Raw genomic sequence first — 27,183 nt, 5'->3', positions numbered from 1 at the left:
CGCAGGGCTGGCGCGGAGGGAATGAGGGAGGAGGAGTAGGAAAGGGTCAGAGAGGAAGTGGGGACAGATCACGGGGCCACTGTAATGACTGTGGTTTTCATCTTAGGAGAAGTAAGAAGGAATTGGAAAGTTAAATCAGCAAGCCCAACACCTTAACTTTACCTCCTGTCTTTCTCAGCTCTCTTCTCTTCCCCATTCCGGCTCTAGTCATGGTTTGGATCTATTTAGTCGTCACTCCAAGGATCACTGCCTAGGTTCTCCTCCCTGCTGGTCTGGTGGCCTTAATGCATCCTTATCTAGCACCTCCCACGTGGCCAGCAGCCCACCCAGCTCTGCGGAAGCAGCAACGAACAAGCAGACAAGCTCCCTACCCCCAGAGCCTAAATCTGCTGGTAGAGTGGTACAGACAATCCACAAGTTAACATTCTGTGTTGAAATACAGTATGCAAAGTACACAAGTCGTGATTGTACATAAGCTTAATGAATTTGTTTCATGAACCAAATACCCCTGTTGCAACCCAGATCAAGAAACCGTACTCACTCTCCTGATTTGTAATAACAGATTTGTTTTTCCTGGTTTTGAACTTTATATAAAGGAATCGCACAGTCCGTGCTTTCTTGTTGTCTTGCTTCTTTTGTTCAACCTCATGTTGGCGAGGTTCATCTGTGGTATTGTGGATGGCGAGGAACCATTCATTGTGGAAAGCTTTCAGGTGGGGCGTGCCATAGTCTGACTGACGCTCTAGGAGGCTCATTTGGCTGCTGTGTGGAGAACAGTCTATAGGGGAGATTAAAGGGGGGAAGGTTAGTCACCCCTTTAGTCCCCCAAGAGACGGAGGTGGCTTGGCCCGGGGCGCTGGCGTGCAAATGGAAGTGGTCAGAAATATTTTTGCAGGTAGACGTTATATTAGGTTGGTGCAAAAGTAATTGCAGTTTAAAAGGTTAAAAATAATTGCAAAAACCACAATTACTTTTGCAGCTACCTAACAGACTCTGTGGACAGACTGGATGGGAAATGAGGGAAACGAAAGGCTCGAGGATGGTGGGGTTCATTTTTCAAGTTCCTGGAGTTTTGTCTTGAGAAAACAGGTTTTACTGAGATGGGAATCAGAGTGAGGGACAGAGTTTAGGATTGAGTGGAGATTTCCATTTCGAACGGTGCTGTGATCGAAATGTAACACAAATAGAGGGTGACCATAGGTCCCAGTCTGCCTGGGACGGTTAGAGTTATGTCTGTGGTTCCAGCTTAATTAATAGCACCTGCTTTTGCTCTTAGATGTGTTTGGACCATGAGTTATATGTTCTTCCTGCCTACTAGGCATCCATGTGGATATGTCAAATAGGCAATTGGATATCTCGATCGGGGCTGGCAGTGTATATTTGGGAGCATACAGATGCTTTTAAAGTCATGGGACTGCTGGAAATCACCTGAGAGGAGATGTAGATGGAGAAGGAAAAGGGTCCCAGGATCAAGCTGGCAAAGGGGGAGGGAAAGATGTGGCGGAGGTGGGAGAAAAACAGAATGGTGTGGAGAGTCAAGGTTTCAAGCAAGAGGAACAGTCTGCTCTGCTGCTGGATGCCAAGGACAGAGATGTCCATTTGGTGGTCAACACAGAGGTCACCATGAACTTAGGGACAGTAGTTTCAAAGTGGGCACCGAAGCAAGTCTGAGGCTGGGGAGGGAATGAAGCTAAGACAGTGCAGATGTAAGACTAAAGCGCTCCTTCCTGCACGGCTGTGAGGGAGAACAGAGGACTAGGCAGTAGCTTTCGGGGATGTGGGACAAAGCAAGTGTTTTTAAAGAAGAGACTGATAGAGGATGCTTGAAGTCTGGGGATGGTCCTTCAGGAGAGGGGCTACCTGAAGGAGCGACGTCCTTGAAGAGCCCAGTGGATGCCCTCTCCTTTGGCAGGAGCGGACACGCTCCTTTCACGGTAATCAGAGGAAAGAGAAATCTTCTTCCTTTATAAGTGATTATAAAATAATTAGGACATGCGAAAAGGTATAATGAATTGCATAACGGCACTGTTCTGCTTAAAATGTATTCTCAGGATAGTGACAGGCCTGCATTCCCTTCCCCAACCCGTCCCCTATAACCATCATTCTGAATTTGGGTTTTATTATTTTCATTCGTTTCTTTTACTTGCACCACATGAGTTTTTATCCGTAAGTGGGACACAGTATCATTGTGTTTTTCAGCCTTAGATAAATGTATCATCCTGATTGTATTCTCCTGCAACTTGTATCACTCCCCATTGGGAAATAACTGTGTTCATCTAAGTGGCAACCCTTCATTGTTTCTCAGGGTTGTAGACATTTCCACCCTTTATCTAGTCCCCTATTGATGGACATGCAGGGAGCTCCTATTTCCCCCGACCCTACACACAGTGCTTCTAGAATATTCTTGTGCATACTACTTTGTGCACCTATGTGGAGTCTTTTCAGCTCACGAGCTTAGGAGTAAGATTGCTGAGTGGTGGGCTTGGGTTTACTCATAGTAACTCTTGCCACGTACAGATAGATACAACTTTGCCATTTGTTGCCAGATTGTTCTTCAACATGGTTGTATCAATTTACATTCTCACCAGCCCTGGAGTAAGAGATCCTGGTTATCCACATTCTCTCCAACACTTGGTATTGTAAGATGTTGAAATTTTGCCCACCTGATGAATTGAAATACATTCATCAATTGTGGTTTCAATTTGCATTCCCCTGCTTCCTGGTGAGGATAAAACATCTTTTCATAAGTTTATTGGCCGTTTAGGATTCGTCTGCGAATTACCTGGGCCTGGTTTTCTGTTGAATTTTTTTTGTTTTTCTTACTGATTTGTAGTTCTTTTCTATATTACAGTTAGTAATCGTTTTTGTCAGTTTATCTGTGTTACAGATATTTTCTCCCCGTGTGAGGCTTATCTTTTCGTTTTGTTTTATGGTGTCTTTTATGATAACATGTTTTTCATTGTAGTGCCAAGTTTATCAGTCTTTTATAATTTGTGCTTTTTTGGTGTATTTTCTTTAAAAAAATCTCTCCTATCAAGAGATCACAAAGGAATCCATCTAAACTTTTTCTAAAACACGTGTTTGTTTGTTTGTTTTTTAATTGGGGAATATTGGGGAACAGGGTGTTTCTCCAGGGCCCATCAGCTCCAAGTCGTCCTTCAATCTAGTTGTGGAGGGCGCAGCTCAGCTCCAAGTCCAGTTGCCGTTTTCAATTTTCAGTTGCAGGGGGTGCAGCCCACCATCCCATGAGGGAATTGAACCGGCAACCTTGTTGTTGAGAGCTCATGCTCTAACCAATTGAGTCATCCAGCCGCCTCCAAAATTAATTTTAATAATATATTTTATTTAATCCAATACATGTAATCAGTGTAAAATTACTGAGATAGTTTACATTACTTTTTCATACTAAGTATCAAAGCCTGGTATGTATTTTACCCTCAGAGCAGATCGCAGCTCAGACTAGCATGTTTTAAGTGCTCCGTGGTCACACTCAGCTGGTGGCTATTGTATTGGCCAGCCCGGCTCTAGAGACTGCTATCACAGAATGTGTTGCATTCTATTGGAACGATCTGTTCTCTTGTCAGCCTGTATTATTAGCCAGTAAGTTTCTGGAGGGTGGACACTGAGTCTTATTCATCCTTCTCCGTGTACCTAGCTAGTATCTTGTGTTGAGGTGCTCAGCTTTTTGTTGAAAGGACTGAACTCTGACTTTTGACACACTTTTCCTTATATAAAGCTGAACTTTACCCACTGGAAAGTTCTACCCAGGGGCTCTTGCTCTGCTTCCTGGAGCCTCACAGGAGGTGAGGGTCCCCTAATTTTTCTCTTTCTCAGGTTAAATACCCAGAGTGCTTTCCTTTCCTCCTCTGGCCAGGATTCATACCTGCCTAGAAGACGTTTCATTACTTTCTCTAACTATCAATACTTCCCATGTCACTATTTCAGTTTCACAATGTACCGCAAGCTCCTAAACATCCAAAGTGCTCAGGGCCTAGGTGTTCTGCCCTCCAGGTGGCCTCGATCGTGCCTAGTAGGTGCCAGTCACACACTGGGCTCCTCTCAGGACTAGTGGTTATAATACTTCTCAGTTCTTTCTCTGGCCAGATGATTTCCCCACTGCCCTTTCTGATCTTCAGAAATCACAGAATTTTAGGGCTAAAAAAGCACACAGGCATCCCAGTTTCACCCCTTTATTTTTCAGCTGAGAAAGGGAGGAGCCGTGACAATTGTCTTATCCCAAACCCCAGTTAGTGCCAGATCCAAGGACCAGGAAAAGCCCAGAATCCCAGTGTTTTTTCCACCCCACCAGCTTGCCTCCTGGGCCTCTTCCTGCAAGACTCTTCCTCCGTCCCATCTCCCACCCAGGCCAGCCAAGGTGCCCTGTGGGGGTGGAACCACAGGTAGTGAGGAAGGCCAGGGCCTGAAGGATGCTCTGGTGGAGGAGTGGGGTGTGCGAATGTGTGTGGTTTTGGGGGTGCATGGCGGAAGGGCAACAGTGGGTTAAAGTTAACACCAGACAATGATGCAATCACAGAATCTGAATTGAGTGCAGGTCGCTTTAAGAAAGGAGTAGCTGTAATCTGAAGCCTACTGGACGCTGGATTGGGAGGCAGCAGAAAAAGCTCTTGTGCTTGCAGGAGCCCCCTCAGTGTGCAGACCTAGGCTGGGCGCGGAGCTGCAGTGCACCCACAGGTAAAGCAGCTCCTTGTTTGGTCTGTGTGTCAGGGGAAGGCACACGGTCCTCCCTGTTTTGGGGGACTGGGAGAGGCAGGGTACTCAAGGGAGTAGAAAAGAGGGGTGCAAGGCAGGAGGTGGGGAAACAGTAGCCCCTGCAGCTTGGGTACCAGGGTGAGTGGATGAGAGAGGGTACAGGGAGTTGGGGGTCAGAAGGTCAGGACCCAATTATCTCCAAACCCCACTGTACCACGAGGAGAGGTTGGAAAGACTTGAGTGAAGTGGGTGGGAAACAATGGAGGGGCAAGGGTGGGGAAGAAGCTGAGAGCTCAGCTGCTGGGTCAGGTCTGAGCAGCACCTCAAAGGAGCTCTGCAGCCCAAAGGGTAAGAGGCTGTCAGGGAGCTGTGCTTCCACTAGGGCAGCTGGGGAGGCAGCCCCTCCTGCACCATGGCTTGGGCTCAGCTCCCTGTTGCTTTTTCAAAGTCAACTGGTGCTGATTTCAAAGGTAACTTCCCAATACCACCAAGCAGCCGGTCTGTTGAGCCCTGCTTGAGGGATGGGATGAACAGCTGGGTTCTTCTGTCTAGTGCCGACCTTTGTTCATTGGCCAAATTAGAGGCCAGTAAAAGTTGCGAAGTCAATGGGGTTTTGGTCTCTTGCAATAACCGCTACTTAGCCCAGTCAGGGTTTAGGGCTGGGGGGCTCAGCTGCCAGAACTGGAGAGAATGGCTGCCCACACCCTTTCTGCTCCCTGGGGCAAGTCACAGCAAGGAGCAGGTCAGAGCCAAAGAAAAGCTGCAAGCTTCCCAGAAACTCCAACACTCCACGCCCATCCGCCAGGAGTGTAGCCCCCAGACGAGGGTCAGAGAGGAAGGGGCCAGGGAGTTCTGCTCCTGGGGTAGTCCTTTGGGGGTTTGGGGAGGTGAAACTCATAGGCACCCTGGCCCAACTCAATTGGGTTCCAAAACTTCAAAAGGAACACAGCCTGGGGGCCTAGTGGGGTCACCATGGGTGGGGTAGGCCTGGAGGGGAACCCTTGGAATCGCCCTCCCAGAGCCAGGCGAGAGGGCGGTGCCCTTCCTTGCAGTGCCCATGAGGTCCACTGCCATGTGGCTTGAAGGCTGTGTGGTTCTGGGAGGAGGAGGAGGGATGGTGTTTGTCTCACAACTGGGTTTAATCTGAAACACATGTATTGGCTCAAATTTATCCTCCCAGCTTGAAGGCAAGATCACAAAAATCACAATTCCTGTGTCTCTTGATTTGGGCAGTGTGGCAGAAAGTAAGCCCTGACCTTGGCCCAACAGAGAGGATATCTACCTCCTCCCTATGCCCTCCCCCACCTGACAGGACAGGAGTCTGGCTGGGATCCTGCCCTTTGGACAGGATGGCATCGCTGTCCCTGTGCCCCTGGCCAGGCCATGGCTGCCTGCCCCAGCCCACGGAACAATCACCTTGCACAGCGCATTGAGTTATGCTCAGTGGGGGTCTCCCATGCAGACCTTGCTATGTGCTCCTCACTACCCTTGGAGGGGGCTTTCAATAGTCTCTCCACTTCCCTCATCCCTAGGGCTTGAGGTGGAGGATTCAGAGGCGCCATTCATACCGTGTGTCCCAGAGACTGGCTCTGGGCCAGCTGTGGTGCTATGTGACTTTCCCCACCGGGGTCCCTCACCTCATCTTCAGTCTTCAGCTCACCCGTGTGGTGACGGTGACCACATGACCTGGGGCTTCGGCTCAGACTCTGTAGGGACTCCCACTGAGAAGACCCCACCTTTGAGAGCATTAGAGGTGGGGACTTAGTTTGCTTGAAGACTATGCCTGGATGCCCCCCACCTCCTCGCTCCTACCTCAACGCTCAGCCCTGGCCCGAGCGACTTGACCTAACAACTTTTCCTCTAGCCTTGGACGCATCTCATTGAATGTTCAATCTCCAATAAACCAGTCCCCTGAGGCTCAGGCAAAGAAGGCTCCTGCCAGCGCTGGGTGGGGCTGGCCGAGTGGAGGGAGCAGCTGTAAGCCTGGATGGTGTTAAGGTCTCTATCTTGCACTGGGGAAAGTTTTTTTTGTTGTTGTTGTCTCAAAGGAAGATTTCTCCCTGAGAGGCAGGGGCAGCCATGTGGAAGAGCAGCTGGCTAAGGATACAGGGCTCCATGGGGCTCACTCTGAGACGCGAGCTCAAGATGAGGGTTTAGAAGGAAAGCGGGCAGGTTCCCACTGGCAGTCCAGCCATAAGCTGAGCAAGCTCAGGAGGCAGTCTTTTCTTTTGTTGCCTTGCACGCTCTACAGTCTTGTCCAATGGATTATCAAGCTTCATTTTAAAAACAGGCCAAAAATCGCACACTGCACCCCACTTTCCTATTTGTTCTGAGAAGACAGAAAAGTATGTGTGTTGTGTGTGTTGAGCTGGAGGGTTGTTTATTGGTCTATAAAAGGATAATGAAAGAGCTTGAGACCCTTGGTGTGCGTGCCCGCGTGTGCGCGCATGTGTGTGTGTTCTAAATTCTTCACTTGGCAGTGTGACTGGAAGGAGACCATGGATCAGCCAAAGGTCCTGGTTGCTGATATTTTGTCCCCCTTTGTAATCAGAAGGACTCTTGGATGATCTTAGCTATGAATGTCCCCAGCTGCGTTATCCCCTTCTGCCCCCACATCCTGACTCCAGGGGTGAGCTCATAGATGCAGTGAAGGCAGGAAGGTAAGGGATGGCGGAGAACACAGAGCCCTGGACCCAGATTTCCCTTTTCCCTTGTGGTCCAGGGGCCAGATGAGAGCTGGGTCAGAATAGACCATGGCTGGGGTGGGGAAGGGGTTTGGATGGTCTTACTGAGAGGTGGCGTTGTGTCACCTGAAGAAGGCTCTGAGGGTATAAGAACTATTTTCAAGCTGGCAGGGGGAAGAAGACCTGGCTCCCCAGGTGAGAAGGGGGCGCTGGAATTCCATTTGGAGGGATACATTTTGGCTCAGGGACTACTGGAAAGCTCACCTGTCTCTGGCACTCGTGCGTGCTATTAAGGCATTATCTAATTTAATCCTCATCACAATGATTTCCATTGTACAAGAGAAGACATTATGATGTACAGGGCTATTAAGATACAGAAGTGAGATTTGAGCCCAGGATGTTTAACCCTAGACCCAGCAGCCCTAACCATGAGTAAGAGCGCTCTTGACACAGAACTGTCTAGAAGGGAATGAGTCCCTTATGAAGCCACAGCTGCCAGATCAGAGGAATTTAAGGAGAGTTTTAGAACTTCTTGGGGATAGCTGCGGCTGGACTAGATGCCTCCATTCTCTGTGTTCTGTGAACCTACATATGGGACCAAGGTTTTGCCCCCATTCTGTTACTAGACATTGCCCCAAATCCTATGTAATGAGCTGGTCAGGTGCCTCCAGCGAAAAGCCTTTGTGTGCATTTGTGCTAGACTATATCTACACAGAGGAGCCCACTGCCCCGGAGTTTTAGGTTTGAAGGTGGGTCTCCTGTCATAGACTATGGGGTGCCATACAAGCTCACCGTAGGACTGTGGGCCATGAAGCAGGGGGAGGGGTGGGGAGTTGCTGAGAGAGAGGGATCATCAAGCAGAGGGTCCACTTCCAGCCTGTGGAGGCTGGAGGGAAGGTGCCCAGGCCTGCCAAGGCCCTGCTCCCTGCCTAGGGTGGCCCAGGTGGTGCAGGGTGGTGGGTGAGGGAAGCAGTCTGCCACCTCTCGCTTTCTTGCAGGCCCCGGGATGCAGGTCCTCATGCTACTTCTCTGGACTGGAGCCCTCCTCGGGCACGGCAGCTGCCAGCACAATGCTGGCAGCCTGGAGGAGGTCAGTGGGGAGTGGGGTGAGGTGGGGGTGTGGGGACATGAGCAAGTCCAGCTCCTCCCCTCCTCAGCGGGTACCCAGGTTCCAGGCCAGGCTCTGGTCTTTATGTCTAGACAGGATCTTGATTTCTCCATCAGCAAAACAGAGAAAACATCTTGCCTTTCCTTTCAGAGAACACAGTGGGGACGAAAACAAGATCCGGAAAAGCACTCTCACAAACCAGGGCGGTCCCTTCAGTGAAGACCTTTCCTCATTACCTTGCGTGACTGTGAGCGGGTGGTGTTCTTAGACATTTGTTCTGATGTAAAAGCATGGAAGGTCTCTTTCCTGTGCAGACGAAGCACAGCTGGGTTGCAAAGGCAAATGATAAAAGCCTAATCTATGTGGCCATGGGGGTTAACTGTCACACGAGGGGCCAGAGCAGCCAGGGCTTATGGGCTGGAGCCGTGGACTTTGTCGTTGAGTTCTGAGTTTGAATTCTGGCTCTACCTTTTAGCTAGCTTCGTGATCTTAGACAAGTCATTTTTACCTCAGTCCGGTTTTCTTATTTACAAAATAGGATTAAAAATACCCATGTTTACAGGGCACTGTGGCCAGTCATTTATATTTCACCTACTGAACACCTACCTACTTTATAGGTGCTGGGGATGGGTGGAAATATAAAAGCCTCAGTTCTGCCTTCAAGGAACTCAGTTTTTAGAGATATTAGACTTTTGGGGTATCAAATATATCAACAAGTGTAAAATGAAGTAAGTCAGAAAGGTGAAGAGACTAGGAAGGACAAATTGGTAGTTACAAAGCAGTCATGGGGATGTGAAATACAGTATGGGGAATACAGTCAGTAATATGGTAAAAACTATGTATAGTGTCAGATGGATACTCGACTTATCGGGGGAATCACTTCCTAAATTATATAAATGTCTAACCACTACACTGTACACCTGAAACTAATATAAAATAATATTGAATGTCAACTGTAATAAAAAAATAGTCATGGGGATATATAGTACAGCATAGGGAATATAGTCAATAATATTATAATAACTATGTACAGTGTCATACGGGTAATAGACTTATTGGGGTGATCACTTAGTGAGATATATAAATGTCTAATCACTTTGTTGCTTTGTACACCTGAAACTAATAAATAAAATAAAATGAAGTAACTCAAATGAAAGGAACTAGCACAGAGCCCAGCACATGGGAGGTGGTGAATACACAAGTGAAAAAAGGTGCCTTCAGATTGGAGTGATCAGGGAAAGTCTGTGGTGGCAGAGGCGACATCTGCTCAGGACCACGAAATACAGGGAAGTCCATAGGAGGGTCCAGCTCGAGACCTGGGAGCGGTGAGCAGAGTGAGCAGATGGGGAGCCTGGTCTGGCCTGAGACCAGCATTTCTTGGGAGTGGAGGGGGCTCCTCTTTGTGTGTGTGTGTCACAGGCCTGAGGCTCACGGGTCACTAGTGTTTAAACCTGGTGAGCTAGGGGGTGGCCGGTTAGCTTAGCCGGTTAGAGCAAGGTGCTAATAACACCAAGGTAGCTGCCCCCTCCTTAACATCAATAAACAAAGCAACAAACCTGGTCAGCTAATGCCTCTTCTGGACTGCCTCTCCCCAGCAGAGCGCTCCTGCACGATCAGGGAGCACAAACTCATTCCCACATTAGGCTAAACATACCAGACTCAGGCAAGGGGCCAGAACAGTCCCACTCAAAGCCCTGAGGAGACCAGCCGTCCACTACTCACCTCCGCTGGTCCTTGTACCCAATCCAGGGCTCCCCGGCCCCCACGGGAGTGTCAGTGGAAGAGGAGGATCCCTTCTTCAAGGTCCCTGTGAACAAGCTGGCAGCGGCCGTTTCCAACTTCGGCTATGACTTGTACCGCGTGAGATCCAGCGGGAGCCCCACTGCCAATGTGCTCCTCTCTCCGCTCAGCGTGGCCACGGCCCTCTCTGCCCTCTCTCTGGGTGAGTTCTCTGATGCAGAAAGCCCCAGAATCCTAGAGCTGCCATCCGGCCTTGGCACATCTATGGCTCTCTAAGCCCTAGAGCCATTTCACCTCAGGGAGGGGCGAAGAAGCACTGAGACGGGCCCCAGCGGGATCCCCGTGTGGGAGTGGGAGCCCGAGGGCTGTGCACACACAATTCCCTTGCTCCCCAGGCGGGTGATGAGCACAGCTGATGCAGGTGTGTGGCTTTGGGGCCACTTATTGACAAGGTGACTTTGACACGCATTCATTCCTCAAACGAGCTTCTACTCTGTGCCAGCCATTCGGCTAGTTTCCGGGGATATAACCGCACACAGGCAGGCATGGTTTCTGCCCTCACTCAGGTCCCAGTTGAGTTCACGGGGTCAATTGATAAACAGGTAACGACAGAACAGTTTGGTAAGTGCTGTGATGGGAGAAGCCAGGGACTGGTAGCCCTCTCTCCCACCCTGTATCTCTCCAGGTCTGATGCCCTTCGCCTACCTTAGGAAAATCTCTGTTTCTTCTGTTGTCTTCCAATTCCTTGCCCACATACAACACCTCCAGTATCAGGAGACAGAAAGACTACCCGTAGTCTTTTAGAGTGTCCCTGTCCTGTCTTGGGAGTTGGCCTGATTCGGGCCCTGTTGGACACTTATCGAGCCCCACATCTTTGCCTCTCTGGCAGGAGCTGAACAGCGGACAGAATCCAGCATTTACCGGGCTCTCTACTATGACCTGATCACCAATCCAGACATTCACAGCACCTACAAGGAACTCCTTGCCTCCGTCACTGCCCCGCAGAAGAACCTCAAGAGCGCTTCCCGGATCATCTTTGAAAGGAGTGAGTGTGCTCGCCCAGGCCACCTGCTCCACGTGGGGGGCGTTCCTTTCTAAACAGTAAATCATATCTGTCCGGGCACTGGTGGGCAGAAAGGGGCCCTGGGAGCCCAAAGAGGATCAGAAAGAGGAAGTGGGCTGAGGGAGACAGTGGGAGGGTCGGGGGAGGGCAAGAACATGAAGAGAAACAGCGATGAGCAAAATCTGTAGTTCCCTGTCCAGTGTCCCAGAGGGAAGCTGGCACAAAGTCCTGGCGAGTCACTGGAAGACGCCAGGCAGGAAGTCAGGGCCTGCTGAGTGGTAAACCAAAACCTAGGTCTGGCACACGCTCAAAGAGGGAGGGGATGCTGGTTCAGCTCGCAGAGTACAGTAACCCTGCTCTCTCTCTTCCCAGAGCTGCGGATCAAATCCAGCTTTGTCGCACCACTGGAAAAGTCATACGGGACCAGGCCCCGAGTCCTGACCGGCAACTCTCGCTTGGACCTTCAGGAGGTTAACAACTGGGTGCAGGCCCAGATGAAAGGAAAAATTGCTAGGTCCACAAAGGAAATGCCCAGTGAAATCAGCATTCTCCTTCTTGGGGTGGCTTACTTCAAGGGTGAGGGTTCCTCCACTTCTCTTTTGACCAAGGGTGGATGGTGGGTGTCAGGTGGAAAAGAGGGGATGTCTGAGACCTAATTCAACAAGAACCCAGAGCCAAAGCCAGAGGAGGACCTGAGAAATGCACTTGCCTGAGGGCTATCTACTTGTGTCACGCGTTTGATAAGAGGCTTGTGGAGAGACCAGCAGAGAGAAGAAAGCACTACCACTCTTGTGCCTGTTTGGGGCGGGCTGGAGTCAGGCCCGGGTCAAAGCCCGGCTCTGCCTTTGCTGGCTGTAGCGCCCTGCACAGCTTCAGAGGCTTGCTGGGCCTATGTGCTCGCCCATAACGAGGGGACGATACCCGTACTTCAGAGCACTCTGTCTACGTTGTCTCCCACCTTCACCTCAAGCCCAGCACTGTGCTCAGGACGTGGCAGGTACTCAATACACCGCTGCTAGTCCTCTAACAACATTCTTCTAGGTTGTGGTGATGTGCCCAAGACTATTCCACGGGCCCAGTGGGAAGCCAGTCCCGTTCAGATAAGTCTTGAGTGGGATTTTGGGCAACCTTCTTTGAAAATGCTTTATAACCACCCATCGCAGTAGTGAGAATGGGCCCCTAAACCCCTAGAGAAGGCCCCGTGGGTCTCTAGGAAGTGAAAGAAGCAGTTACAGACCAGCACGTTAAAAGACTCCGTTACACGCAATGAGCTGGGTCAACACCTCGCTGTGTGAGCATTGGCGAGTCACTTCACCTCTCTGGGCTTCAGTGTTTTTCCGGTGATGAGAGGGGTGATGAGGTATGTCAGGTTCCCTTCCAGCTCTGACCTCCTTCCTCCTCTGACCTCCTCAGACACACCACTATAGGAGTTTACTCTGTCCCAGGCATCACTGAATTTGTAGAATCCAGACAGCCAAATCAATAAAATCAACGTATTTCCTTCTGAGTTTACTTATTCCTTGATGTGTCAGGGCCTCTGACAAAAGACTCCTTTAGCTAGGCAATTTTCAACGCTATGCTTTGGCCTCAGCCTGGTCCCAATGCCTTTCCCGGCTCCTGGGGCTCAGGGCACTCCATTTGTTTCATTTTAGGGCAGTGGGTAACAAAGTTTGACTCCAAAAAGACTTCCCTCCAGGATTTCCACTTGGATGAGGAGAGGACTGTGAAAGTCCCCATGATGTCAGACCCCAAGGCTGTTTTACGCTATGGTTTGGATTCTGATCTCAGCTGCAAGGTCTGTAGAAAAGGGGTGACTGAAGGGTGGGTGTGGGGGAGAGATGAAGACAGACAGATGGTGTGTAAATAGAATGACCTTTGAGATCTGTCAGCTGTCTAAATTTTACCTGCTGTGTGACTTTCAGCAAGTTAACACCTTCTCTGAGCCTTTTGCCTTAAAATAAAGGTGGGTAGGTATCACAACGTATCCTCTCAGGGTTTGTTGTAAGAATTAATCAGGTAATGTGACATGGGCCCTCAAGATTGGGCACTCAAAATGTTGTTTTTTTTTGTCTTTTCTTTCCTTCTTTCTTTCTCTCTTTTTGAGGGGTGAGGGTGGCGGTGGGGGAGAACTTTCATTTCTGGAATTCAAAGCCAAACTGCTGACATTCTAAGCCTTTCTCATATACCTGACTTCTTTTAATTCTAAGTCAGTAGTTCTCAAGCTCTTTCTTTGGCAATCTGACAAAGCACCTGAAACCCTTGAAAGAAACGCCATGTATGCACATACACGCATTTCTGTAAATAATTTCAGGAGCCACTGGGGCCCCTGACACCATTCGTCCCATGGACCTTGGGTAAAGAATCCCTGCTCAAAGGATCCATTTCCCTGCTGTTTCTGTGCTGCTGAGCCCGACACCCCTATTTCTAGTCCAGGGCTCTGTACATAACTGTCGGCAGACAAACGTTGGGAGAAAACACAGACCTGGAATTCAATTCTAGCTCCTTAGAACCACAGGGGAAAATTCTTTTAGCAGATCACTTCAGTTGGTATGAGGCCACGGTAAGAAAAGACAACAGTCAAGTTTCTGAGGGAACCTCAGTAAAGGTCTCGCTGCCGGAAAGCAACAGCTTAGAGGGACAACTGTTAACTAGATTAGGGGCTGGGGAAAGCAGGGCCAGGGCCCCGCCATAGGAGAGAGGAAGGCGGCCGTGTGTGTGTGTGTGTGTGTGTGTGTGTGTGTGTGTGTGTGTGTCCGTCCGTCCGTCCGTCCGTCCCGAGGCTCCTGGCTCCAAAGGACTAACCCCGTGGTGTCCCCCGCGTTGTTTCAGATCGCCCAGCTGCCCTTGACCGGAAGCACGAGTATCATCTTCTTCCTGCCTCTGAAAGCGACCCAGAATTTGACTCTGATAGAAGAGAGCCTCACCTCTGAGTTCATTCATGACATTGACCGAGAACTGAAGACCGTCCAAGCCGTGCTGACCATGCCCAAGCTGAAGCTGACTTACGAAGGCGAAGTCACTAAGTCCCTGCAGGAGATGAGTACGTCTGCAAGCCCCTTCCTGTTGGGGGGCTGGGGTTGGGTGTGTGAGCTTCCCACCTTGCTAAGCAGAACCCCAGGCCTCCGTGACTTTGCAGGGAGACCCTGGATGAGTCTTTAATTCTAATACATGGTGCTGGAGGGGAAGGCTGAGCTTCCTCCTTCTTAGACTCATTCCTTAGCCCCATGAGCGAGCGAGAGTCCATCTTAGAGCAGGAGCTCAGAACACTGCCTCTCAAGAACTGGTCTGTTGACCTGGTTTCTAATCTCAACCTCACGTGCTGTGTGCTTCTGGGAAAGTCACTTAACCCTTAACCAGCCGGGAGCCCGATGTACCTCAAAGCTGGCTTACCTCCTTGAATTGGGATTTAACAATCAGGATTGTATTCTTCCTTGGGTGTTGGATAAGGCAGGGTTTTAATGGAAATCTCTCTCGATCTCTGCAGAGCTGCAATCCTTGTTTGATTCACCAGACTTTAGCAAGATCACGGGCAAACCCATCAAACTGACTCAAGTGGAACACAGAGCCGGCTTCGAGTGGAATGAGGATGGGGCAGCCAGCACCCCCAGCCCAGCGCTCCAGCCTGCCCACCTCACATTCCCCCTGGACTATCACCTTAACCAACCTTTCATCTTCGTACTGAGGGACACAGACACAGGGGCCCTTCTCTTCATAGGCAAAATCCTGGACCCCAGGGGCACTTAATGTTCCAGTTTAACGTTCAAATAGCCTAGAAGAAAACCCTAGAGGGATAGTAGACTATACATTACATGAAGGTTGCCCCTATAATGTTTCAATGTATACTCAATGTTTCAATTGCAATAAAAGTGCTTTATCCTTAACTTTTTTACCCTGTTCCTCCTCCGATTTTGAGCTATACTAACATAAATAGCCCGTTTGGGATTTGCTGGTCCGGTACTTACAGCCTGGGTCTATTGAAAAGCTGCAGTAAGTCACCATTTATGAGGACTTTTAGTTATCTACACTGTATAAGGCAGGGACTGATTCTCTGCTCTGGGGTGTTTACATAATAGGACCACTAATCCCCCCAGGAGGGCATTTCCTGCCTCGATAATCTTAACAACAACGCTAAACTTTACAACGCTAAACTTTAGGTTTTAACCTAATTTAAGCCCAGATATCCCCTAGTCCGCTAATGTCACCGGACAACACAGGACAACATATAGACAGATACGGGAGGTAATTTGTGCCTTCAGAAAAGAATTCTTTACTCTATAAAGCATTTAAAGAAAGCTCTCAAGTACACAGAAAACGGGCCCTGACATGCAAGAACTTTAAACATAGTCTTTTAAGGAAGTATGCCTACTTTACACAGTAAAACAGGACTGTTGTCAGGGACATGAAACACGCCAAGTGTTTAGAACAGAGTAACTACAGAATTGTCTACAGGACTAAATTTTTCTCCTTGAAAAAGTCATTGCGACCAAAAAAAAGTCTCACTGGCCACTGCCTTGCCCGAGTGAGTTAGTAGAAAGGAAAATAAATGAGATTCTGTCTGCCCTTCATTGAAATGTTTAAGTATGAACTGTGTTCCAAATACTCAGCTTCCTGAAAAGCTTCTGCCAGAAATCTTCAGAGCTATTCATTTCCTGATTATAATGCCGAGGCAACCAACGAGAGCTTTGCGGGCATGGTCAGGGATGGCAAGCTCTCAACGCTGTGTGGACCGGCCATGCTTTTCCTCTAACTCATCCGAACCACTTGGCCACCAGGGTTCAGACTCAGAGAGTCTCCCCACCTTCTGACTGGGATGGGGTCTAGACTGTTGCTACACATCCACCCCTACCTGGGCCTCTGAAGTTTGAAACCACAAGCAATAATGCCTATACCCTCAGTACCTTCTGAAATGTTTCTTCCCCTTCTCACTACTTATGCAGGCTGTATTTCATCTGCCAGCTTGGGGAGGGCTGGTAGAAAAAAGTCATCTCTTTTCAGGCTTGCTAATAAACAGAACTCAGACAGCCCACGTGATATAAAGTCACTGCTACAAGCTTGATTTTATTAGTGTTTGGTCAGTTGAGTCTGCCAAGAGTATAGAATGAAAGCCAGATAATAAGGACTGGAAAACTGGTCGAAAACAAACGGAGAGTTGCCATCCTAGGAAGAAATTGCCTGACAATAAAATGGCCCTGTGTTTATTTCTCTATTCACAATTTGTACTCCACCAGTTATAACAAAGCGTTTGAGGAAGCTAGATACCGTAAATGAAACTGTGTCTCTAGAGGAATGGAGCCTTACTGATTTCTTGCTTTGTAATTATTTTTCAATCACAATACCACTACTCGGAGTTTACGTCCCCACTGGAGTGGTACACCACATTTCATTACTACTGGAAGCCATAGGACTGTTCCAGGGAGACAGACCATCATCATTCAGTGAGGTGGCATCTGGCCCAAACCCCAGGCTAACATCCAGACGCCTGCAGATCAGCTAAAATCCTTTTAAAGGGCTTAGGCTCTCTAGATGCTCGTTTTAGGTCTTTTCTGGGAACTGGGACTTTTTACTGGAGGGCAATTAACTATTTCAAGAAACAGTCATCAAAATAGGTGAGCGTCTCTCCAACTGCAATGCTTTCCGAGTCCTTCCCACCCCTCAGACACTAAGCATGTGACTGTCAAGCAAGTCCTGTATTTCCTGGTGACAGCTCAGTGGCAACAGAACCTCTTTAACTCATGTTCCACGGGCTCTTTTCCTGTGGGTCAAAGTCCCCGTAGGACCCTACACTGAAGGCCCCGCAGGAATGGGCGGCAAGTCCAATAAGTAGGATTTCATCTTTTGGAGCTCCTGGATTTCGTCATTCCAAGGGCCATAGTGCACCAACAGAACCTTCTCTGCCTCTTGTATTGTGTTCAGAGCTTCGGGTATCGCAAACCTGAACCAAAGAAGGTAAGGGGAGTGAATCCACTCATTCAATCAAGCAAACGCTAATTGAGGGCCTACTCACACCCTGTGACGCACATAAGGTAGGTCATTTTGGTCGTCAAGGATCTTACAGTCTAGAAGGGCAGGGAAGACAACTCCATAAACACAGTGCAAGGCAGAGTTTGAGAATGAAGTTATGAAAAAGAAGTACAAAGATGCCAGGATCTTGAGAAACAGGCAAATCTCAAAGCATTAATGTGATATTTACCCCAAGGTTTACTCAGGAATCTTCATCTTAACGTAGCCCAGTCCACCCTTGACTTATCTCGGCAGCCCTTTTGTGTTTCTCTCTCTCTGAACAAATGAACTGTCTCTACGTCTCAGGTATCAGGTCCACCCATCATTCATAATCTTAGGATCAAGCGTCAAACACTTTCTCTCACCAATGTACTAATGGCAGTTTTATCAAGGCTGGAGGTATTCCATCCAGAAATTAGGGCTTCCCAATGAGCTCAGTTGCAAAAGTGGATGAGGCATCATCTCATCACTTTTCACCTTTCCTTTCACCTTTAAAGCGTGACTCTTCCCTTTTAACCTTTAAAGCAGGGTTTCTCAACCTTGACACTACCGACAGTTAAGGCTGGATAACTTTTAGCTGTGAGGGCTGTCCTGTGCACTGTAGGGTGTTTAGCAGCCCTTCTGGCCTCTACGCTGAGTCATGACAATCAAAAATATCTCCAGATATTGCCAACAGCCCTCTGGGGTGGGGGCAAAATTACTCCTGGCTGAACACAACTGCTTTAAAAGGACTGGGATTAGGGAGAAGGCAGAGCCCCTGGAGTTGAGGGTGCTGACAATGAGAGCCCGAGGGAGGTGTGAGTAAGCAGGGAGGACCGAGAAGAATTGCTGTGACGTGGGTGGTGGGGCTGCCTGGCAGTTCTCCCTAGGAAACTCCCTTCAGAGCTAAGAGCTTTACCCATATCTCTCAGGAGGAAATTCTAACGCTTCAAGTTTGTCAGCAAAACAGAAGGAAAAGATCTCTCCGAAAGGGGAAATAAAGAAGTTTCACCACACTTAAAAGCTCCATAGAAAAAAAGGAGTTCACAGAAGAGCTTAAAAAAAAAGACAGAACAGCATGTGGCTTGGTGAAGTGCTAGGGAACGAGAGAAAGACTTACCCATTGAAAAAGATTTGGGCCAGTTTGAAGAGCTCATGGCCCATTTCAACACTGGATGGCCCGTGGCGAACCTCGACCACTTGGAGACTCTTCTGGAGATGGGTAGCTGATTTTTGCCAGTCCCCTGTAAAGAAAGAAAAATCTGGTTCCAGAAAAGAACCACAATCAACTGTGGATGAACATTTGCAGGGTGAGGAAAGCTACATGGAAGGGAGAGCAGCCTCAACTGGAAGACTAAGAGATAACCAACTGGATGAGGCCGGGTCATGACCAAACCCCCCAGGCAAACTTGTTCCCACAGCAGAAAATGAAGACACGTGCCCTACCTAAGGTGGCATAGGCCTGGGCCAGGTCATCTTCAATTTCTCCTACCACGCTGTGTTCCGCTGACAGGAAGCTCTCAGCATCACGCTGGCACCCCAACAATAGCTGAATGGCTCGCTCTATCAATTCAAAGAAAAGTGGCCTCATTACAGACACAGACACAGCTATAGAAATGAGAGCCCAGCTCTTAACATCTATATTAGCTGGGCTAAATGTGGAAACCTCACTTTGTCTCCTTGGGTTGTGACCAACTCACAATGTTTGTTCCAATAAAGCTGCTGTGTTCTTATGTTTTCTCTTTCCAGAGAAAAAGGTGCTGGGTGAGGCCTCCCCACATTTACTCTGGGTTTCCATTTCAGTTTGAAGTGTTTCACTGTGGTCATTATTTTTCTTGACTCAGAAATCTAAGCTAAAGGTCAACTTTCATAAAGTAGGGTAAATACATTCCCACGACACCAAGCTCTAAGGCAGGGTTTTCAAGGGTAATGAGGAGTTCCATGACGCCCACTGTGAAAAAGGCAGGATACTTATATCCATTGGGCACAGGCCCCACTGCTCTCTAGAAGAGAGACGAGGCTCTGCTGAGGGCAGAACAATCTCTCTAGGAAATTAGGTCATTTGGCCCTGGAATTGAAATAAATGACACTGAACTTCTGGATATCTACAAAACTCACGGATGTCAGGGACGACCCGTCAGTTGTCATGGGCTACTTGAACTCCGCTGTCTGATGCGTAAGAGAACGACAGCTCAGATCACCTGGCCCTTTTTCAAGGACACCACACCCGCTGAGCTGCTTAGGGTTTGGTCTCCTTGGCCTACACAGCCATCTTGTGGCTGGCATGGGGATAATTAAATTCAATCGTTCAATCATGACTGAGTATCCTTGAGTCCAAGGTGATCTCAGAATGAATAAAAAGGAAGGGGCTAGAGGATTGAAGCAGGGAGCCAGTCTCACCTAGTTTACCATTTCTTAGAAGCTTCCGGGCCATCCCAACCTGCTGCTGAAGGTCCCGTAACCGAGAGACTAGGTGATCCCTGCTGACTGCTTCCATACAAGATGTGTTGTCACAGCTCAGCACGTCAGCTCCCTGTGGGAGTCAGTTATATCTTTATTCCTATACCAGAGTCAGTTAGCAGCACTGCATGTGATTACATTATAGAATTGCTCCACAGCTTCTGACCCGATGGTGGAAAGAGACTCCTGCAATAATGCACTATGACCACAGCCTGACTGAATCTGGTTTGACAGCAGCAATTCTAATGAAAGCAGTGGCCCTACCTGCCGAGATTTAATTTTTTACATCCAAAATTAAACTGGCACAGTCCACAGTTTCTTTCCCCCTCGAGAGCCCTTCTCTCATCTCTCTTTGGGGCCAGGATTTTGGATGACAGACACGTCTCTGGTGGTTATGAAAAAGCCATAAGAAAACCAATAGGTGAGGCCTTCCCACATTTGCCCTTGGGTTTGTAACTTCAGCTTTCCAACACAACCTAGCCCTACATTCTACTTATGGTTCCCCTAAGAATACTGTGTCCTCTGGCAGAGGAGAAAATCTCTGAGGTGGACATCTGCTGGGTTTTAGACACCAGTATCTATGCCCTCATTTGGCAACAGCAACCTGATTTCTCCTGAGGATGCTCTCCCACCCTCCCATACTCAGTGCCTGGTAGCTGAGGGGGTGGACATGTGGCTCAAATATGGCCCGTTCCTCTGGCCCAAATGGCTGGAGGAAAACTATTCGACTTTCATTTTCTTCCAGCCATAGGTATCATCAGGTCAATGAACTCAATAAAATTTTTGCCCAGACTGCAGTTAGACCAGTGCATGTTTCTGGTCATCCTGCCACCACAAAAGGGAAGTCTGTCTGAGGAAGGGGCTAACAGAAAATGGAGCTGAGGGAGGCAGAGAGAAAAACTGGGTCTTGGTGACATCATGAGCCCCTGGATCAAGCTGAAACTGAAGTATTCGTATCCTGGGACCTTTTAGTGATTTACTTGTGCAAACAAATTCCTAGTCCCCCCCAAGCCAGTTTAGGTACGATTTTCTGCTATTTGCTCTTGCAAATCTTTCTCTTGAAAGATTATTAAATCTGACTTTTCCTGCGGTTCCTGCAGAGGGGTAATAAATGTGTGGGGAAGATGGGGTGAAAGGGAAAAAAGAGCACTGCTCTCAGCACCTATAAGCCCAGATGGCTTCCCCCTAAAGATTTATGGCCTTTGGGCTGGGTAACTGACCTCCAGGAGAAATCAAGAGAAAGGAGAAGAGAGATTCACCTGCATGAGTGCTCTGCAACGGTTACAACAGAATGCTTCCCACCTGGGCCCTGCAGCGGGTCTGTGCTTCTCATTTTGACAGGCTGGGCAGTTGCATTCAAAGAAATACTGAGACCTCAGCTTCTGTTGCCTTTCAGCAACACCCATCCTGCTCTCGTGCGGCCCTGCAGAGAGATCACACTTGGCTGATATTTAAAGCAAGAAAGAGTCAAGCACTACTTAAAACAACTTCAGCTTAGCAGAGGGTCTGCTCAATTATTCATCCGGTGATAGGTACCCTTTATTCAAATATTTGTGGAACCAGATGTAGAAATAAGCTTTCAAGTTGAGGAGACAGGAAGAAAAAGAATCCAAAAAGTTGTTCCCAGCTCATTTTTAGCATACGAGGCTTATGGGGAGTGAACAGTGACATATACGATAATTTAGACACAACAGGGCCCAGTAAGAAGGCCTTTTTCTTTCTTTCTTTCTTTCTTTCTCTCTCTCTCTCTCTCTCTCTCTTTCTTTTTTTTTTTTTTTTTGCTGAGGGATGCACTGCCTCTTCCAAGACACAAACACTGGACAGGTGAAGGTACCTGCCCGGTGCTTTGCTCATTCTGGTTCACCCTGTCCTTTTCTGCGGGAGCAGGTAGACTGCAGTGAGAAGGGATGCCTCACCATAGCAGTGGAGAATCTCTTGCCCTTTTCCGATCTGCTCTGATGCCCGAATGCTGGCGACAGTGCTCGTGAAGGACACGCTGGTGTTGGGGCTGCAGGAATGGTTCAGGAGGCTGACAACGGGGAAGAGGCCTGTGGCCAGGCGGACCTGCCTGCTGTTGGTAACGACGTGGTCTTTAGATCCTGGAAGTGCACAAAGAAAAAGGGAAAATGGGCCAGGACATTAGTCCTGCCCTCACCAGCCATGCCTCAGAAGATGAGCTGGGCAGTTGGGCCTGACGCCCGCTTGAGTCATAGCCCCGCAGCCGGAGCTGATATGAATCAGATGGAACATGGCTCACAGCAAACTCTGGTCCCCAGGAAGCAAAGCAAAGGAACACATGAAAAGTCCACCCGAATCCTGGAACCTAACCACTGTGTCTCAATACTATAAACACCCAAAGATTAGAATTTAGAAAACATAATTAAAAAGGAATTACCAGTTGGGAGCTTTCTAGGTAGACATGTTTGTAAGGACACAGAAACCAGCTTATTTCCCAAAGACTTTTATAGTCTAAGTGCGCTTTGGTTGGTTAACAGAACAAGTAACCTAATTACTACCCCAAAGTAAACAGGCTTCTATTTTACAAAATCAGTGGTCCTTATGCTTTCCTGCTCATTCTGCCCTTTGTCCCAATTTTATGGGAAGTCAGTCAGCAGTTCTCTTTGAAAAAAACTCTGGACTAGCACTATTCAAGACAGTGTCATGTCCCAAACAATCTCTTCTTTGAAAGACAATTAACCAGCAATTTAACTACATGATTGAAAATTAGGAAGGAAAGAAGGAAAGAAGGAAGGAAGGGAGGAAAGAAAGAAGGAAGGAAAAAACCCCTAAGCAGCCAGGCTATTTCTGCACCACAGCTCTTACCTTTATATGTGAGTTCTTTGTATACTTGGTGTAGGCCTACTTGCTCTTATTTTAGCCACAGTTCTAATGAGCTTGGCTATTCAGTTTCTCAGCCCACGACAGTCCAGAAACAGAACTAATAAGAGGCAGGTTTTCTGACAACGGCCAAAGAGACAGGTGAAAGACTGGAGAAGGAGGCAGAAAACGTATACAAGAATAACAGTTGCCTCAGGGCAAACACTGTACCACTCAAGTTTTACTACAACTGCAACATTTCCTTTAACCAGAGGTTCCTAGACTGACAGCATACCTGCATGGGTTTTTGTAACAGTCACCCATATCTCAGCAGCATGCACAATATGGATAAGCTGGGGCATCCAGAAGGGCTTAAATTGTGTTCAGTGGCCTTGGTTTATAAGAGGAAATTGTATTTCCAACAAAACTGGTTTAACATGAAAGATATTGGTACTCAAAGGGAAACTTGCAGTTTTCTGGAAAACTGAAAAAACATCAGATAATTCTGGTATCACTGTATATGCCGGGAATCTCGATACACCAATCTCCAAAGAAATAAATTTGGAGTCTGAGTAAAAATGTAATGAATAGAGAAAATATCATGAACCAGCATGTGAAAATGTTCTAGAAGGGAAAACATGAAATATAGGAATAATATGTCTCTGTAGACCATTCTATAATATTACCTGTTGCTATGGAGGACAAGAATAGGACAAATAAATAACACAGAGAATCCAAATGACTCCATTTTAGTCAACAGTTCTACAAATTGTATTGAAATCTTTCATCAGAGCTTCTCCTAAGTGCTTAACAGATTTCAGTTTTTCTCTCCTCCCACCCCCTTTGTCCCTTCTGGTATACGTGCTAATGAGCAGTGAAAATGCTAAAAGGTAGGCAGCAGGAAGGAGCAGAACAGGGCACGAACAGTTTGTGGTCTGAATAATCAGCCTCTGCATAATTAACAGTTGACTTGCATTCCCAATGACTGATAACTGGCAATCTATATTAGAACAGCTGCTAAGATTTTCCCAGAAAAAATGATCACAATACAGTGAGTAATGTCAGCTTCGTGAATTATTTATAGGTTATCCTTTAACAGAAGTAGGCCCAGGAACGGAGTGGGGTGAGTATTTATGTCAGCGTTGAGTCTCTCTCTAATTATTTCGAAAAAATTAAGTACTGATTTAAAAAAAATTCAATATTTTGCATTACTCATCTATTAGTAGAGATAATAGAAAGTGAGACTATGTGTGTACCTTATCAACCAAATTTAACATGTGACATTTTGTGCATAAAAAAAATAAAAGAGGAAATGATGCTTTATTTTACCCAAAGTGTATCTTGTTAATATCCCTCGTGCATTTAAGATGGGATTCAAGCAAAGAGAAAAAGATTCATTCGCACTACTTCCTGAATATACCTATTCTGGTAGATATTTACAAAACAAGAAATCTGTGTGTATATCAAATAGTCAAGGACCCAAACTGAAGGTAGATTCCTTGGTTGTTGAAGAGTGAAAGCAAAGGGCAGTGAATGGATCTGAACCTACACAGAACCTCACGGAGCCCTTTGCTATGACATGAATCCAGATACAACATGTGCCATTCCCACCGTGACAGAACCACACATACCACGGTCTAGAATATCATCAGTGGCTAACTCTGTCCCTTCAGATAAGGACCAAAGAGAGATTTCTGAGGAACTTTGATTAAAGAGGTGTTATTCAAAAATATTAACATACATTTTTAAAGGATTTTTTTGTCAAAGTCTATTCTAGTTAACACTTTAATCTTTCTTCTGTGCTACTAATGAAACAGCTGCTAATGAAATTCAATGAGAACACTAAATTGGGAGGTGTTGGAACCCCAAAGAAATAATAAAAAGGGATATAACAAGATTAGAAAATATGAGCAGACTAAAACAAAATTAGATTGAATTCAAAAATGAAAGTGAACATTCCTGGTGGGCGTGTAACTGGTACAACTTTACTGGAGGGCAACTTTGTAATATGTATCAAGTGCCTTGAAAATGTTCATACAGAGCCAGCCTGGTGGCCCAGATCGCCGGTTCGATTCCCACATGGGCCAGTGGGCTGCGCCCTCTACAGCTAATATTGTGAATAACAGCTCTCCCTGGAGCTGGGCTGCCAGAGATTGGCGTGGAGCTGCCGCGGTGGGCTACCATGTGCCACCATGAGCGGCTCGTGCCCAGCGTGAGAGGCCGGCTTTTTTATTAAAAAACTAATTAAAAGTACAAAAGGAATACATGGTAGTCAGGAAAATTTTAAACCTGATAATTATAGAGAAAATAACAGTGACGTATAATCCTATAAGCCAGGTATAACATTTGGGTGCATTTTCTTGCAGTCTTCTTTCTAGCCTTACTTATGGCAATTTTAACATAATTGGCATTATGGTGCACACAGTAGTTTGTAAGTTACTTCTTTTCACTTACACCTCATGGCCATTTCCTTACAGCCTAACCTAAAATGCTTATCACCATCATCACCATCAAAATAACCAAAGCAACTTTGCCAATTTGATAGGCCAAAATGGTATCTTGTTTTAATTAATTACTAGAGAGGTCAGACCAGACCCCCTTTATGACTACTTTGCTAAAATGCTTGCTTATGTATATTTTTAACATATTTATTGAGATCTAATTTATGTACTATAAGATTCACCTATTTTAAGTGTACTAATTCAATCGGTTTTGGGGGGAATTAACTTAAGGTGTGCGACCAATATCACAATCCAATTCTAGAACATTTCCATCACTATGCATCTTTTAAAAAGTTGGATTTTAAGAGCTGTATAGTTGCTAGCAATGTTCTCTCATTTTGTCATTCACATTTTAATTTTTGGTTATGGGTTTTTGGAGGTGGGGAGTGTTAAAACAACAATTATTTCATTTGCTTACAATGCTGTGTGCCAGCAACTCATGCCTGAGTTCAGCTGAACATTTTTTCTGCTGGTTTTGCCTGGGATGACTCATACGATTGCATTCATCTGGCACATGGTCTTTTTTCCTCAGGGAGGCTAGCCAGGCTTGTTCACATGGCCATATTTAAGAAGTTGACAACGGAAGCTTCAAGGTCTCTTAAGGTTTAGATTCAGAAGTCACATAAAGTCACTTCTACTGCATTCCATTGGTCAAAGCAAGTTGCTGGGCTGGCCCCGATTCAAGGGCAGGGGAAATAGACTCCACCCTTGGTGGAGAAAAAGCAGGCAAGTAGCAAAGGGACAAACAGACAGGGATGGGAGAAATTGTGGGGGTCATTTTTGCAAATAATTTTCCTTAGAAGCCTGGAGGTTCATCCAGTCGTCTCTGCGTATGAGAATACCGACACACAGAGGTTAAGTAACCCCACCAAGTTCATACTGATGGTTAGCAGTACATCCAGAAGGGAGACCCAGGTCTGCTGCCTCCCGGTCCAGTGTTTTCATTCCTTCAAGGATCTCGCTTACATCCTCTATCTTCTTTACAGATTATAATGTTTTTGATATTTGGTGGTTAGGTTAAATCTAGCTATCTTCACATTTCCTACATTTGGTATTCTATACTTTAGAAATCTTCTCTCCTTCTAAGACCATGTAAATGTTCAGTTACCTTTTCCTAGATATTGTATGATTTGATTTTAAAATATTGACATTTTAATGATTCGAAGAAAGAATCTAATACTTTTGGGGGATATCATATCAGTACCAAACTGTTTTTAACTATTGTAGCTCAATACTGATATGAAATCTCATAGTACCAAGCCCCTTCAGTACTCTTTGAAACAAAAAGGCTGTTCTCATCCACTTATTCAAGATGAACTTTAGAATCATTGTCAAATTCCCCCCCCCCAAAAAGAGAAAAAATTTAATTGTATCTAATTGTGATTTTATCTAAAACTGCTGCATTAGACTGATTAGGTTAGCGAGGGGAAACTGCCCTTTTTGCAGTCTTCAGTTTTTCCGTCTAAGAATATGGCATGTCTCCACATTCACCCAAGCCTCCTTTTATAGCCCTCCAAATTAAAATATCCTTGCATTTCTGGAAGAAAGTGTACCTGGTAATATATTATTATTCCTTTGATAAACTGCTGGATGTGATGCGGCAGTGATTTATTCAGGATTTCTATACCTACATTTACAGGTGAGACTGGTCTATAGTTTTTATTGTTGGCTTTGCAAAACAAATGGGAAAGGGTTCTAGGTTCCCCCAAGGCCTGGCATAGTTTATATTGTATAAAAACGATGTGTTCCTTGAAAGATTTTTTTTCTTTTCTTTCTTTATTTTTTTAAAAACGTGGCTAAATATGTTCCTTAAAAGTTTTAAAGAACTCACATGGAAAAGAGTGGGTCTGGCTTGTTTTTACGGAAATATTTTGGTAACTTTTTCAATTTCTTCTACAATTACTAGGTTTTTGAAATGTTTCCTCCTTCTGGGAAAATTTTGGCCATTTATATTTTTCTGCGAAGTTGTCTACTTAGTATTTTCAAATTAAATTTTTTTAAATTGTAGTAAATATTTGCTTAAAATTTAAAAATGAATTTATATTATTGGCTATATCCCATTCATTGTTCCCAATTTTGGGGAAATTTCTTTCCTAAATAGATTTCTTAGATTTGTCAAAT

The 27,183-nt window shown here is 46.5% G+C and overlaps 2 protein-coding genes across 4 annotated transcripts in view; one reads left to right on the top strand and one right to left on the bottom strand.

The window, feature by feature from the left end:
- The first annotated feature begins 4,539 nt into the window (after window positions 1-4,539).
- Window positions 4,540-15,186, top strand: SERPINF1 (serpin family F member 1). Its single transcript, XM_033089850.1, has 8 exons — window positions 4,540-4,692; window positions 8,393-8,484; window positions 10,252-10,444; window positions 11,132-11,287; window positions 11,678-11,881; window positions 12,958-13,100; window positions 14,135-14,345; window positions 14,790-15,186. The coding sequence occupies exons 2-8, from the start codon at window positions 8,401-8,403 to the stop codon at window positions 15,047-15,049; spliced, it is 1,251 nt and encodes a 416-aa protein (XP_032945741.1). The 5' UTR covers window positions 4,540-4,692; window positions 8,393-8,400; the 3' UTR covers window positions 15,050-15,186.
- Window positions 15,187-16,145: 959 nt separating this feature from the next.
- The window catches only part of SMYD4 (SET and MYND domain containing 4), a 31,174-nt gene continuing 20,136 nt past the window's right edge, over window positions 16,146-27,183 (bottom strand). For all 3 annotated transcript variants that reach the window (XM_033089848.1, XM_033089847.1, XM_033089849.1), the window contains 6 exons: window positions 21,661-21,843; window positions 21,004-21,167; window positions 19,685-19,817; window positions 18,731-18,847; window positions 18,405-18,528; window positions 16,146-17,237 (listed from right to left, as the gene is read on the bottom strand). In XM_033089848.1, coding sequence (XP_032945739.1) covers window positions 17,084-17,237; window positions 18,405-18,528; window positions 18,731-18,847; window positions 19,685-19,817; window positions 21,004-21,167; window positions 21,661-21,843 — 875 coding nt within the window. In that variant the 3' untranslated portion in view covers window positions 16,146-17,083. The remainder of the gene's footprint in view (window positions 17,238-18,404; window positions 18,529-18,730; window positions 18,848-19,684; window positions 19,818-21,003; window positions 21,168-21,660; window positions 21,844-27,183) is intronic.

This window comes from Rhinolophus ferrumequinum, chromosome 21 (genome assembly GCF_004115265.2).
Source record: "Rhinolophus ferrumequinum isolate MPI-CBG mRhiFer1 chromosome 21, mRhiFer1_v1.p, whole genome shotgun sequence".
NCBI classification, from domain to species: domain Eukaryota; kingdom Metazoa; phylum Chordata; class Mammalia; order Chiroptera; family Rhinolophidae; genus Rhinolophus; species Rhinolophus ferrumequinum.
This window is presented reverse-complemented; position numbering and strand designations above follow the sequence as displayed.